Here is a 14,017-nt window from a genome sequence, read left to right as displayed (position 1 = left end):
GTAAAATCTGTATGACATCCTTGATGTACACATTTCCCATGTTCATAACAAAATACAAATAAATGATGTTGTCTCAAGACTATTGCACAGTATTGTATTTTGGAAAAAAAAATCTAGATCTATTTTATGGTCAGGCCCTTTTGATAGGCATCAGTGTGAGACAATTAAAAAAAAGATACTCAGATATTGATTTTAGCACTTTCTCAGTTTTATTTTCAGTTCATCAAGCATTGGTTACTGTATGTCAAGAACAGTGACAACCACAGATCATCACTGATGTTAATGCTGCTACTAATTAAAACAAACTATACAGCGAGTTCAAATCACGCTTGTCATTCTTTATCAGTGGCCTCTGTTAAGCAGAACCTTGTAGAGTTTCACAAAATGTAACTTTGATCATTTAATGGAACAAATAGATTCTGTGGGCAGATATCACTTCATAAATTCATAGGCAGCATCATAAAACGGTGTATTTTATTCCCCTTTTGGTCAAAGACAAAAAAAAAGGAAGATATTTACAGGAAAAAGAAAACAATCATCACTCATGAGATGCTATTTTTGCCAAAACATCATTATTAAAAATTAAAAAAAGGGGAAAAAGAAATATGAATCCTAACAGCGTAGATGCACCCAAAACAACCCTTACACAGAAGTAGTTCAAAAGATATATAGATGTATATATATGTATTTATCCATATATATTCTGTATATATGCTTCTCTACAAAAAACAAGTTTACTCTTTATACGAGTAAATACATTCTACTCTACAATCACCATAACAACTGCGTACATTCCCAACCAAAAGACTTCATTTATCAGGAGGACGATGGACGTGAACAATCCATGAATTATGCCCAGGAAGTATGCAACAACATGCTTGATGTGACTGCAGTGCTGTATATGTATGTGTGTATGCATGCGTCTGCATGTGGGTGTGTTAATACATACCCCATCGCCCCACCCTCTGACATAAACGCACACACCCAGAGAAAATGATCTGTTCTGCAGTTAGTCTGTGCCTAAGCAGTGGAAACATAATCCAGGATCTATTTCTGCAGCTCTGCAGAGTTTCAGAATCACTTGCGGATGGACTTTCCGGGTCTTCCTACGGCACTTCTCTCGTTGCTTCCAGACAAATTTAGCATGATCCCCAAATTTAAACCCCAACTTTCTGTGCTAATGCAAGAGTAAGCAAGACAGGTTTTCTTTCAGATTTACACACAGGAGAGCATTCGTTTTCCCCCTTCTTTCCTGACATTTCATAACTGTCTAGACAGATCACATCTCTCACTTCTGAGACTGCAGGATGATCAGATTTGTGCAGCAAAGGCTTCGTAGTCTTTGGTGTGTAGATGAATCCCACCGTGTAGTAAAAAAAAAAAAAAACCCTCCTTGTTTTCCAAAGGCATTCATGCATTTTCCTTTTTGACCTGGCAGGAGGAGAAGAGGGGCCTTTGGGAAACATGGCTATATCTCCAGATATAAACGGGGAGCAAAATCTCTCCGATCTCTTAAACCATTGAACCTATCTCAGAATTTAAACACTCAAAGCTCCTGCATGCGTTGCCACTTTTTGGAGACAACACTCTTTCTTCTTTTCTTCTGATAGCTTAATTTATCACACAGGTAACTGCCATTTCAACAAAAAAGCAATGTATGTGCAATGCTACAGACAGCCTAGTATAAAGCACTAATAAATGGAGCAGGTGTGGGTGTGTTTTCTCAGCTATACATGGCTCATATCCTAATGTACAAACAAGGTCCAACCACTTGTGTGACTCACATAGTTCACAAATACTCAATCTATGGAGCAAAGAGTGTCATGTCGACTCAGTGCGCTTGGCTGTTATTGTCGGTAAAAGCTGAAATATTTACACATTTGAGTACATGTGTGCTTCTGTGTGTGTGTGTTTGTCTTGTTGCATACACGTGCGTGTCAGGTAGCCCTGAGTACAATGCGTGAGTGTATTGCTCGTGAGTCTTTTGTGCTTTTTAGATTTACAGGTGTAGTTTTTGTTGAACGCCCACCAGAGGCAGTGTAGATGTAGAATAACAGGGATGTGTCTGTGTGCTGCTGTTTACTCGTTTATAGTGATCTTGGGGACTACTAGAGTAGTAATGACATCCATCAGTGGGACTGGAATCCAGAAAAGACAACCAGTATGTTCTAAAACATTATTCACACATTTCTTTTCAAGCCGCTCATAAGTGTTGTTTTTTTTTGTTTCCAGAAAAAACACGTCACTGAAATATTTTCTATTCTGAGACACTTTGGTGGAGTACGGCTGGTTTTGTTACTGACCTAATAAAAGAGGAAGATATCTAGTCAGTTCATCAGTCAGCCTCCCTTCAATCTCTCAATATACTATATTTAAGTATATTTTGATTTTTTTCCTCTTTCTTCTTATTTTTCTCTCTCTCTTGATAATTTCTTTTAAATCCCCAAACAACTTGGATACTTAGAGTATATTTTCTCAGCTGAAACATCAAGCAGATTTCTCATCTCCTTACTAGATTACTAAGAAAACTGATGCTTTTAGATATGGTGGTATCATTTAGGAGACAGCAGCTCCCCAATAAATAAAAAATACTGCTGACGAGGAGCCACTGCCTGCACATTCCCGCCAAGCTGCCTGTGCCAGGTTTAGACTGACCCGCTTTCTCTGTGCTCTCAACCTCGCCACCCTTCGTCTGAATACGGTTGTCCGGCCAACAGACTAAAAGGACTGGGTCAGTAGTCAGGGTGACTCCTCCAATGTGTCTGTACAGTCTGAGGGGAAATGAAAAGGTTGCTCACTGAGGTATGACTGTCTGCCTTATTAATGTGGGCCATCTGGAGAGTGAGAAAGGGGCAGAGAGGGGGAGATGAAGGCAGGGCAGGGAGGAGGGCAAGAAATTCTCAGCTGACAGAGGTCTGTTTCCACACAGCTAACCTCAAAGTTATTCACCTCCACGTGAATTCCACATGTAAATGAAAAGTAAGAGCAAAGCCTGCTCTAAACTTTATTCTACACGTTTAGAGATCAAACAAGAGCAGCTCTCTTCTTTAATGGAAAACCACTATAAAAAGATTGAAAAGCAAGAAACAGTCATTCACAGCACAGACCCACAGTCAATTAATAAACCGAGATCTAGTTTGTGTGAGACATCTTAACTTAATTGTGCTCCATGTCAGAGCAGTAATATTTACTCTTGTAAATCCAGGCTGTCATTAGGATTTCAAACAACTGTAAATGAAAGTTTGAAGACTTAATAACTGTATATTACAGATTATAGACACATTATGGGAACAGGAAGTACACAACAGCCTCCATTTTGCTACTCGACCTCTCAGTCGCACGACAATTATCACCATCCTTGCAAAAAAGTTCTTTTCATTTTCAGTGTAGTAATGTCACAAAATCTCACTCTAATTCGGCTTATTGTTTAGAAACGCTGACTTTAGAGTCATGCTGTGTCTGTCGGCTTTTTCTCAGATGTCTTTTTTTTTTGTTGAATCAAAGCCAGCAGAAAAAAAAAGGAGATCAAACTTGCGCCCAGATCAAGGCGAATGTGAGGAGAATCAAAGGTTTTTGATGCACATTTTGTAGCTTCTGCTGACTGGTTCTACTAAAGGTTAAAAATAAGAAAGAACAGCGATAAAAAAAACCTTCAAAACCATGTGAGAAACCAAAAAAACCCCAAACATCATGCACAGCAACGGCGATTTACATTTTGTGTTGTGGGCAAGATTCCTTGTACAGATCAGCCATCAATGAAAAGTCTTAAACTATCGAACATACACACTAATTAAGTCAGATACATGATGAAATGTGGTTTGGGGGTGAAAGTGGTTTGCAAAGTGGCCTGCAGAGGTGCACAAGCCACACAAGCCTAGAGACAGGCAACCTTCCATAGATAGGGAAACGTGTGTATTGAGTGAATGGTTGACGACCACTGCCTGGTGAAATCGATCACAGACAGAGTGATGTACTGAAAACCTCCTTTTAATTCGTCACTAACAGGTTGCCCATAATTTGCGTGCAGAAGCAGATTTGTCCGCAAACACTCAACCGACTGCTGTCCAAGCGGTAGTGAACATGAAGTAAGTGTCACGTAAAGTGAAAAAGGGGATAGGTTCATCTGCAACCAAAGCAACCATAAGCCACGGGGTCATTTACCAGTCTCTAGGTCTGAGTGACTACAGCCTCAAACAGTGAAGTTTACATGAGATTAACCACTTGGCTGTGTATAACCAGCAGACGTGGGCTGGCACTGATATCAGCTGATCTGGATGGATTGTGCTTAATTTGATGCCACAAAATCAAATCCACACAGAATCTGAATGAACTGCTTTAGAATTTACAGTTACCTAAACTGCCAGTAACTTTATGACATAAATTGTGCTATAACAGTAGTACTACACAATCAACTACTCAAAATTTTGGGATGACATGAAAAGCTAATTTGCCTTCCTTTACTGTAGAATTATGTCAAAAGTTTGTGGTCATTGACCTGGTCATCTTAGCCTCAATATTTAGAGACACATGGCTATGACCGTATCCACAGATTGAACTTTTTCTTCCCTTATACAACTGAGCTGAACACCAAATGCGAATCTGATACTTAAATTATTTTCAGGTAAGGTAACATGAGGCCAAAGACAGCTTTGACACTACTAACTACGTTCATGTACAACGATGATTAAACTGCATTCTCAGTCCAAACTCCTGATGACCCAAATCACATTGTGTGAAAAAACTGTCCCAAATATTAATTTGTATTGTATCTTTCCCAACCTGTAAGATGCTAATGTGTTTTCGCTACCAGCAGCATAACTTTCAGCAGAGAACAGCCACAGAGAGCTGGAGGAAACAATGTGTGTGAATGTGTGTGTCTGCAGAAAGAAGAAACAGTGAAGTGCCAGTGAGCTGTGCTTTTGGTCCCTATAAGGCTTGCGGGACGGAGCTGATGTGTGATCTGTGCCGAGGTGGTGGTGTGTCCATTAATGGAAGAGGGAGGAGCGTGTACATCCAAGCATACACATACTGTAACAACAGTATTCCCTGCCAGCAATGAGACTATAGAAAATGTGCTTTCTGACAGGAATAGTGTGCGTTTGTCTGTGTGTCAGTGTGTGGTTATAAGTGTGTTCAGTAGCGAGCACCTCTGGTCCGGGCAGTGTAAACAAACCTCGGGCAGCAGAGAGCGTGCTCAGAAAGGCTCAGAAAGACATCAAAGATAGAGGAAAAGTAGGAAGGAAGGAAAGAAGGAAGCATTATTATTCTAACAGCACAGGTTATAGGAATACCAAAGATAATATTGCCTCTCCTAGAACTAGCTTCAATTGCTCAGTGTATATAAAATTGGAAGAAAGCTATACTGTGATATTACAGTTACATTACACTTTATAATTCTAAAATAATTTATAACAACAATAGTTATATTTTATAGAGTATTTACATAAATACATCATCATATACTAATATTGTCAACACGTTGTTATAGAAATACACCATACATATATGTGTGTGTGTATATATGTGTTATATTATAGCCACACGCACACATACATTGAATATACAATCAAAATAAGCTATTGCAATGCTGCGTTGGGTAAAACTTTGTTGGACATTCACATCTTCTCAAGTAAGTAAGTAAGCTCAAAGAGAGGAGTTCAGGTGTATTGCTATAAGAAAGACCAGCCCAGCCCTGCACAGTCACAGCTGAACGTATCTCGTAAAATCCGAGTATTGCTTGTTGTAAAGTCGCTCTCCTCTGAGGAGATGATCTGGGTGAAGAGACGAGGAAACAGAAAGAGGTGCTTTGTGCCTCTCGGTCGATGGTTCAGATAGTTTCTGCCTTTTCTTTTTTTCTCAGGAAGAAAGTTTCGTCAGTAGACTGATCAAACTGAAACCGTTCTGAATGTGTGAATCCATCAGCTGGGATTCAAAGGCAGCCCGCATTAGACGGAGAAACAGATGGGCATGTGTGCAGCCAGGTAAGTGTGAAGAGCGCCTCCAACAATGTGCTGCCTCTAGAAGTCAGAGAAGAGATCCTGTGGACCCAGATGAATGATAAAAGGAGCAATGGTGCGTGGCTGGTAGAAAGGATTGTCAATAAATAGACCACCTGCAGTGATGAAGATCAGAGAAAAAGGACGATTGATTAATTAGTACACTTTTTTAAAACACTTTTTAAAAGTGGTATATAAGTATATTAACTATATGAGTGTATTTAAAATAGCGCAGAATGTAGAAATGTGTGTAGAAATGTCCTGTATATTAAATTAAAGCAATATTCAAAACACTTTGGGAAATATTCTTAATGGCTTTTTTGGAATATAAGAAGATGAGAAGATCAATGCCGCTTGTCTAATGAATATGAAGATGCATCCAAAGGACACTTAGTTTAGAAAAAATACTAGAAACAGGGGGAAACAGCGAGCCTCTCTCTGTCCAAAAATAATAAAATCCATCTAGGGGCACCAGGAAGACTAATAGTTGCACTTTTAGTTTATTTAACACACTGTGCTAAATTGTGTTATTGGGATCTGTAATACCTCTCGTGGCTGTGGAGCTGATTTTTCAGAAGAAAACTGGTTGCTTTAGAAGAAATGTACATTTTCCAGTCAGAACATTAAAAGAAGTGTCTAGTTAAAGGTCTGTCTCACTGGGTCGGACCATCGTGATAGGACAATAGACAATGTGCCTTATTACACAGCAAAAACTGCTGAGGAAAGGCTCGGGGAACACAACAAAGAACCCAAGCTTTTAATTCAGGCTGCGCAGTCCAAGACCAAGCCTGATCCTTGGTGGCACCACCCTGCAACCAGACTCAAAGGGTTGTCTGCACCTCTGTAAAGGTGCACAGAGTAAGACACTAAATCATGATAATTTAGTTTCTGCTGCTTTAATTTCAGCCACATTTCTACAATGCGAGCTCCTGAGCTTAGCTTGGCTAGCTTTTCCCCTGCTTACAATCTTTATGCTAAACTAATGCAGCTTAAAGTGCAACAAAGCCATAAAACATATTTCCCTAAATATTAAAACCAGTAAATATTCTCTATGGGTCTTTGGGTTTTTATGCATTGAAATAATATCAACCTGAACAAAAAGAATAAGAGAAAAAAACAAACAAACACAAAATGGCAGAAGTGGTAATAGCGTTCAATCGTGTAAGATTGAAGTTAAGGTCTCAGAAGGACAGAGATTATTTAAGGGCTTTAAAACAACTCAGAGGAGCTCAACCAACCATTGGACAAGACATTGGGTCCTCTCATCCAATGGCTGCGCCTCATAGCCGTAACCATGGAGACGTCCTCGAAGGGGGGTGTGGTTATCACTTGCTGGTTGGATGACCAAGACGTGGTTGAAGGGCCACGTGCAGAACTCGATTGGCACTCTTTGACTGGTGTGTTGATGGAATAAGCTTGAGTTTCACCTTCACTGCACTCTATTTACATTGAGCCATTTTCCTCTTAGTTATTATTTGTAAAGACTGTTTTTTTCTTTATAGTCATCTTACAGAGGATAGTTTTAAGCCCAGGTTTTAGTGGTATTATTGGTGCTGGTGCTTAGCATTGAGGAAAAAAAAAAGAGCAAACACAAAAAACCATACTGACAATGACACTGAAAATTATGAAACAACAACATGAAAATGCTAACGGTGAAGTATGATTTCATTTGCATGCTTTTGATTATGTAAATGTCTGTGATCAACATGAATTTTTGATGGAGCTACAACTCGAATGTCAGGCAAAGATGAAAAACACTGATTTAAATGTCTGTGCAGAACATATTAAGTTTATTATTTGTAGGATGATTTATGCTAGTGAGGTCCTCTTAAGCAATGTCAGTATTCTTCTGTTGCAAAAGACTGCCGTTAGCTCACATTACAACAAATGCAATACTGTAGGCGTTAACTCTGAGAGCTGCGGGAAACCTGCCGAATATTAATTCCACATGCAGTAATGAGATCGTGCAGCTGAATGCAAGATGGAGGATCTAACAAGGGCGTTCTAAATTCATCATTTGTCGTCTTTGTCTTTTTCTCTGAGTAATCTTTAAGCTGAAGGTCAAAGAGATGAATTGAGAGGTGACGAGGTACTGAAATTCAATATTTGCAAATGCATGAGCTTGGAATATTAACAGTACTAGTACTATTTATAGGTTTAATAGTGTAGGTTTTATAGTACTATTTGCAGGTTTGAAAAAAGATAGGTAAATCTGTCTACGTTAGGTGACATAAGTACAAATTCAGTCCAAACAGAACCAAAGAGGAAGGTGCTACTCTATTAAGTTCCTTCGTGGCTGAAAGCCTTTAAATGAGATATACAACAGGAGCTGTTCAGCTTTTATTGAAGATAAACTTTATTTTGCAGCATTGATGATTTATTCCTATACATCTTTCACACCACTCACATTATTTTCTTTGTACACAGAATATGTGTAATGTGTGTGTCATATTGCAAAGGATATCATCGTCTTTAGCAAGGAAAGAACAAAATAACAAAAGGCTATATATATACGTATATATATATATATATATATATATATATATATATATATATATATATATATATATATATAAATATGGATCGATAGATATATTACTATTTAGACTCATAGAATGAGGTAACAATTCACAGTACAAATCCTTCAAGTTTTTAAATGTTTTTATATCTTAAGAACTTAAAACCTGCAGGGTTTTTAATATTCATAAAAGTTTTTGGAACCAAAAACAATATAAAATAAGCAAAAAAGCACTTTTACAAATCTTCAGCTCAAGTCCTTAATCCTTTCCCCTTCGTCATACTGTAAAAAAGAAAAAGAAAAAAAAACCTGTCTCCCTTCTACAGAAAACCTAGGTGCATTTTGGTATGGCGTGTCTCTTATGCTAAAAGAAGTGGTAGTGGGGGACGGGGTAGGCGGGCACTTTCATGACAGGCAACAGAAGCATTCTCTTGGGCAAACCTAGAGGGGAGACATGAGAAGAGCATAGCTCTGCATGAGTTCTGGGGAACAAATAACCAATGCTCACTATGCTAAGAGCATGTCCATCAAATACCCGTCACACTAGACAAGCAGGTTCCCAGAGGTAGAAGTGTAACTGCGTGAGAAAAAGCAGGAATGTATGCACACGAGGTGACAGCCTTTATTAGTGGTTTCCCACAGAAGACAAAGCGGGAGTTAAAAAGAAAAGCTAAAGTTTAATTTTAATTCTGTTAATTTGGTCTATTTGAGTCAATTTAAAAGCATTCCACATGATTCCACAATCCTGTTATTTATTATGATTTGGAATATGGTGACCAGCAGGGCCTTTAGACAATCAGACTGGATTTTCCTAGATTTTTTTCTAGATTGTAAAGGCAGTAATAATTACGCCAGGTTGCACTAGAATTTTTTAAAAAATGGTTTAATCAGTGTGAATAATCCGATAATTGCTCTTGATCGCAACAATCACACTAGTGTGTGCACTGCTAATGTTAATAATGATGATCAAGGCTTTAAAATTAGGAATGAAGGGGTAAAATAAAGAGAAAGAATCAATTGAAAAATAGGTAATGAATCAGAAGCTGGTGCTTGCATTGTTCCGTAACTGACACTGTAGTAATAAATCTAACAGCTTATGGAATAATCAGAAGATAGATGGCCTAAAGTAAGTGTGGCCTTAGATTGAGTGGAGCTACACTATCAGGCTGCATCAAGGCCTGTTAGAAGGGAAATATTTTTGAACAGCGAGGAGACACAAGTGACTTTGGGGTTGCGTCAGGAAGGTCATCCGGCGTAAAAATCTGCCAAATCAAACACGCAGAGCTACCTGCTGTGGCGACCCCCTGCGAATAAGTGAGCAGCCAAAAGTTGCTTTTTATTTTTTTTACCTGTTATTCTTGCAGAGCTATTTTTTTCAGGGTCCCAGAATACAAGTGCAGAGATAGAGACCAAAACACTAAAGAGACATCAAACGTTGTGCTGTTGCAAATTGTGTGGATGAAACATTTCGTGTCTATATTTTTATCTAGTTCAATGCATATTTTTAATCTCCACTGAACTTCCTACTTACTTGTGGGAAGGTGCAGAGTAAGTTCAAGGTCAGGACTAGTTATACAAGCCAGGATACGTGACATGTTCGGATGAGTAACAGGTCAAAGGTGCACACAATATGCAGCAATTTATGTGCTTCCACAGAACATGCAGGGCATTTAATAGCCTAGTTATACACTACTGTTTTTCAGTTGCTTAGTATGAGGCCAGCTACTGATGTATTGTTTTGGTAAACAATAACTATTTGAAAACGCCAGCAAAGGCAGACTATTTTAGCAAGGAAAGGTGTTGCACTAACATGTAAAAAAACCGAGTTGAAACTGCCTGGGAACTAACACTGGGTTCCAGCTTTCATAAACATATAACTGAGGTGGATTTCATTTTCAGGGATGTTGGGTTCTCAGGGGGTTGTTACAAATCTGCCTGGGGCCCTCAAGGTAGTTTCTTCTAGCACATAAGACCCTTTCAAACTAGGCTGTAAGATGGACGGCGAGGCCTCCTAGTACTACATGTAAAGTCCCACTGCACAGGACTCACTCTGTTGAGGTAAATATGTGTATGGAGTGGGTTTTTCGCCAATACCTATGCTATTAAAGGTCAAGTATAAGTATATATTATGTCCTGAGAACAAGAAAACAGTGTAGCAGCAGTCCTACTGATGGAAAGCTGGTGTGTATCTTAAAAGTACTGGCAAAAAAAAAAAATTGGAACTCGTTCTATTCCTTCTGCTAATCTAAACAGAAATGTGGATGATGGCTCTATGAACAGGGCTCAGGTTAATAAAAGGTTAATAAAAGTCAAGAAACAAGGTAACTATTCAAATATTTTTTATAGTTTTCTACTCTTTTGCATTTAAACTATTTGAAGGCAATGCCGGAAGATGTGTTGATATAAACACAATCAGGATTGTTTTTTGGATGATTTTAGATGAAAGCCTGAAACAGACGACAGCACTCTGTGCTGATAGAGCAGCAGTCCAACCATAAGAGATGAGGGTGTAAGAGGCAACAGGCAGATTAACACATAAGGACTGAGTGGACAATTAGCCAAAGCACAGATCTGATTGTACAAAGACAACAAAGAGATTAAATGTTAAATGCTAAAACTTGGATCTTAAAGGGTCAAGATTTTAAAATCATTTTGAGAAAAGAGAAGAAATGGATATAAAAAGCAGTCGAGGACAAGGGCTGTAAGTGTAAACCTACTGAAGATTCATTAATTTACCCACAAATGGCTAGAGAGAGAGAGAGAGAGATATGGAGGGAGGTTACAGATGGAAAAAGGAGGCTTGAGCTGATGAGGAGTGGACGCGAAGAGGCACGTACCGTACGCAGGAGCAGCTGCTGCAGCAGGGCTGTAGCCATACGGTGTCCCAAAGCCTGTTGGGAAAGAGGTTACAAGGTCTAATTCAATTCTGCACTTGTTAAATCCAAAACTAACACACATTTCAGCTTTTGTGTAACTTCAGATGATTATTTTGGCCACTTTGAATTCTAGCAGACAGCTATGGGTTTAAAGTATGAGACCTAAGTAGATGCTGTACTCCTCAAGCATAATGAAGATAAATCTTGCAGTGGTTTTTATGCTACACAGTTTATCTGCTCTCAACAAATTACTGCTATCCCCTTTTCTATAGGTGATTGTAGGGTATTTGTGATATTTTGCAATACAGCTACAGGGAAATGCATGGGTTTTTTTTAACCACAGGAAAATAAGTAAGCGGCCTAAAGCAGAGGAAAATGTCAGAATTTTAAGGCCAAGAAAAAAAGAAAATGCCAGATCTGCAGAAACTGTCATGTCAAATAAAAAATATAATATAAAATACAGTTTAGCCAAGAAATTCTGTACAGTGGTAAAATGGGAAATCGGCAAGCTTGGGAACAGAGATTTGAGTTAAAAACCATGTCCAGTATAATTTGATGTGCATTTTTCGAAGAAGAAAAATTAAGATTAAGATGCAAAATGTTAAGTGTGCTAGCTGTGTATTATTGATTATCTAAAAACAACAAATGCAACATTTACAGTGTTGCAAACTGGTGACTTTTTCTTTTGTCACATAACAAGACACAAAATCCCTTCACTACCTGGAGTGACATATCCAGGTGCAGCTGCACTGACGAAGGCTCCTCTTGCTAGGGCCGCTCTTCCTCTTCCTCTGGCAACCTGAGCTGCTACTGCTGAGGCTGCTGCTGCTGCTGCCAGTGCTCCTTTGGTCTGAACACAGGCAGAGTACACATATTAACAATCACAATGCCAAGATCAGAAGCTGGCCAAAAAGCTAGATAGATGTGTGTTTGAACCACATGAATGTAGTGGCACTGTAAGAACATATCAAATCAAACATGCATGTAACAATGACAATGTTCTAATGCATTTGGGTCTAATTTTTTACAGATCTATATGGGAAATAGCGTTATTGACAAGCGGAAGAGGGGTGATCTCATAAAAGTACTGATCTGTTAAACTTGTTAAATCAGTCTAAACAAAGTGTTATTGATTACTGATAGAGGAACACATTGGGCAAACTCTCCAACTGCTTTTTGATCAGAAATAGAGTATAACAGTAATGCAAAATAGGACAGAAAGACTGGTTTAATAGTTTATTGTTATTTCAGTGTAAATGCACATGCTACAGAGTTAATCGGGGACTTCTGTGTCAGGGTTGTGCTGCATGAGTGTGTCTCTCCTTACTTGAGGCAATAACTTCTTCTTCTTGTTTGCAGCTGCGTTGGGACCAGAGAAGAGTTTTTCCAGAGCTGCTAGGGCAGCGCTGGCCTTTGCTACCTTTTTGTTGGGGCCTGCCCCACGAAATTTCTGCCCGTCGACCTCCACCTAACATGCACACAAATATTCACAGAAATGTGTTTTATGCTTAGGGAAAAACAAAAGAAACATACTACATTTTGGACCTGTAGTGATTTATTAACAATTAATTCTCTCTTATTTTATTGATGTAGGTCTTTCTATGGGTATTCACACTTTTTATAGTACAAATCTGTTAGAGCTAAAAATCGCACAATGTGGGCCAAAGGCAACGTTTTTTGAAGTCATCAGTGAGTCAGTCAGCGAGTCTTGCTGAACAGGACGGCTTGTTTAAGGATGCCCTGCTGTCAAGCAGGCCTGCTAATCAATCAGCAGAGCGATGGAGCAACCAGGCATGTCGGAAAACAAACCACCCCACTGACTCTACCGGGTGATGAGCCTGTTTCTGGTTGTGTACAATACTGCGCACAAGGCTTGAGACCTAATTTCTTTATACATGTATTTTGATAGGAAATAAGTGCACTGATTTATTGAAACGTGCAAACACAAATAGAAATATAATATATATGGTAAAAACTGAATTTTTACAATTCTAACAAGATGAAAGCCAATATTTGGTATGACCACATTTTTTTTAACACAGCCTGACCTGGGACACCGGCATTCCTTACTGGGTTGAGCAGACAACCCATATGCCATAAGGCTAGTGCATATATATAGATACAACTATATATGGATTTATAAAACTGGACTGACTGAAAATGACTGAAAAAGCAGGCAATGTTCAAAGGCAACTTCTTTTTTTTTAAACTTTTGCTTTTGACAAGATCCGTAACAAAAACATTTTTCTCTCACCTCCATAACAAAGCGTTTGTCGTGGCTGCCTCCACTCTCAGAGATGAGCTCATATTTGAGGCCTCTTCTCTTCTCGTTTAGCTCCATGACAGGATTCTTTCCACTCGCTGTCAGTATGGGACCCTGAGTTCGCACCTGGAGAGTGAAAAGGTATTAAAGTAACTTAATTTAAAAATGGGTTCATTTATTTATAAAATAACAAATATGACAGTTAACATGGGAGATGACGCATGGTATGAAAATGTCAGTGATTTAGGTGAGTTTCATGTTAAACCACACTGACTTCCTATTATGCTTCAGTAGCTCAAATCAAATCAAATTTTACCAGATTAAAAAAAAGCATTTGAACTAAGCGTGTGCTTTCATTTGTTGA

At 38.7% G+C, this 14,017-nt stretch overlaps 1 protein-coding gene across 3 annotated transcripts in view; it reads right to left on the bottom strand.

Annotated features, from left to right (window-relative positions):
• Nucleotides 1–1,357: 1,357 nt before the first annotated feature.
• The window catches only part of strbp (spermatid perinuclear RNA binding protein), a 94,517-nt gene continuing 81,857 nt past the window's right edge, over nucleotides 1,358–14,017 (bottom strand). For 2 of the 3 annotated variants that reach the window (XM_085168810.1, XM_085168809.1), the window contains exons 15-19: nucleotides 13,645–13,779; nucleotides 12,718–12,858; nucleotides 12,111–12,240; nucleotides 11,352–11,405; nucleotides 1,358–6,112 (exon numbers count right to left, since the gene is read on the bottom strand). In XM_085168810.1, the coding sequence (XP_085024936.1) occupies nucleotides 6,018–6,112; nucleotides 11,352–11,405; nucleotides 12,111–12,240; nucleotides 12,718–12,858; nucleotides 13,645–13,779 (555 nt within the window). In that variant the 3' untranslated portion in view covers nucleotides 1,358–6,017. The other variant, XM_085168812.1, reaches the window with a different exon arrangement.

Source organism: Neolamprologus multifasciatus, chromosome 7 (genome assembly GCF_963576455.1).
Source record: "Neolamprologus multifasciatus chromosome 7, fNeoMul1.2, whole genome shotgun sequence".
Classification (NCBI taxonomy): Eukaryota; Metazoa; Chordata; class Actinopteri; order Cichliformes; family Cichlidae; genus Neolamprologus; species Neolamprologus multifasciatus.
Note: the sequence above shows the minus strand (reverse complement) of the source record. Positions and strands in the feature narration are given on the sequence as shown.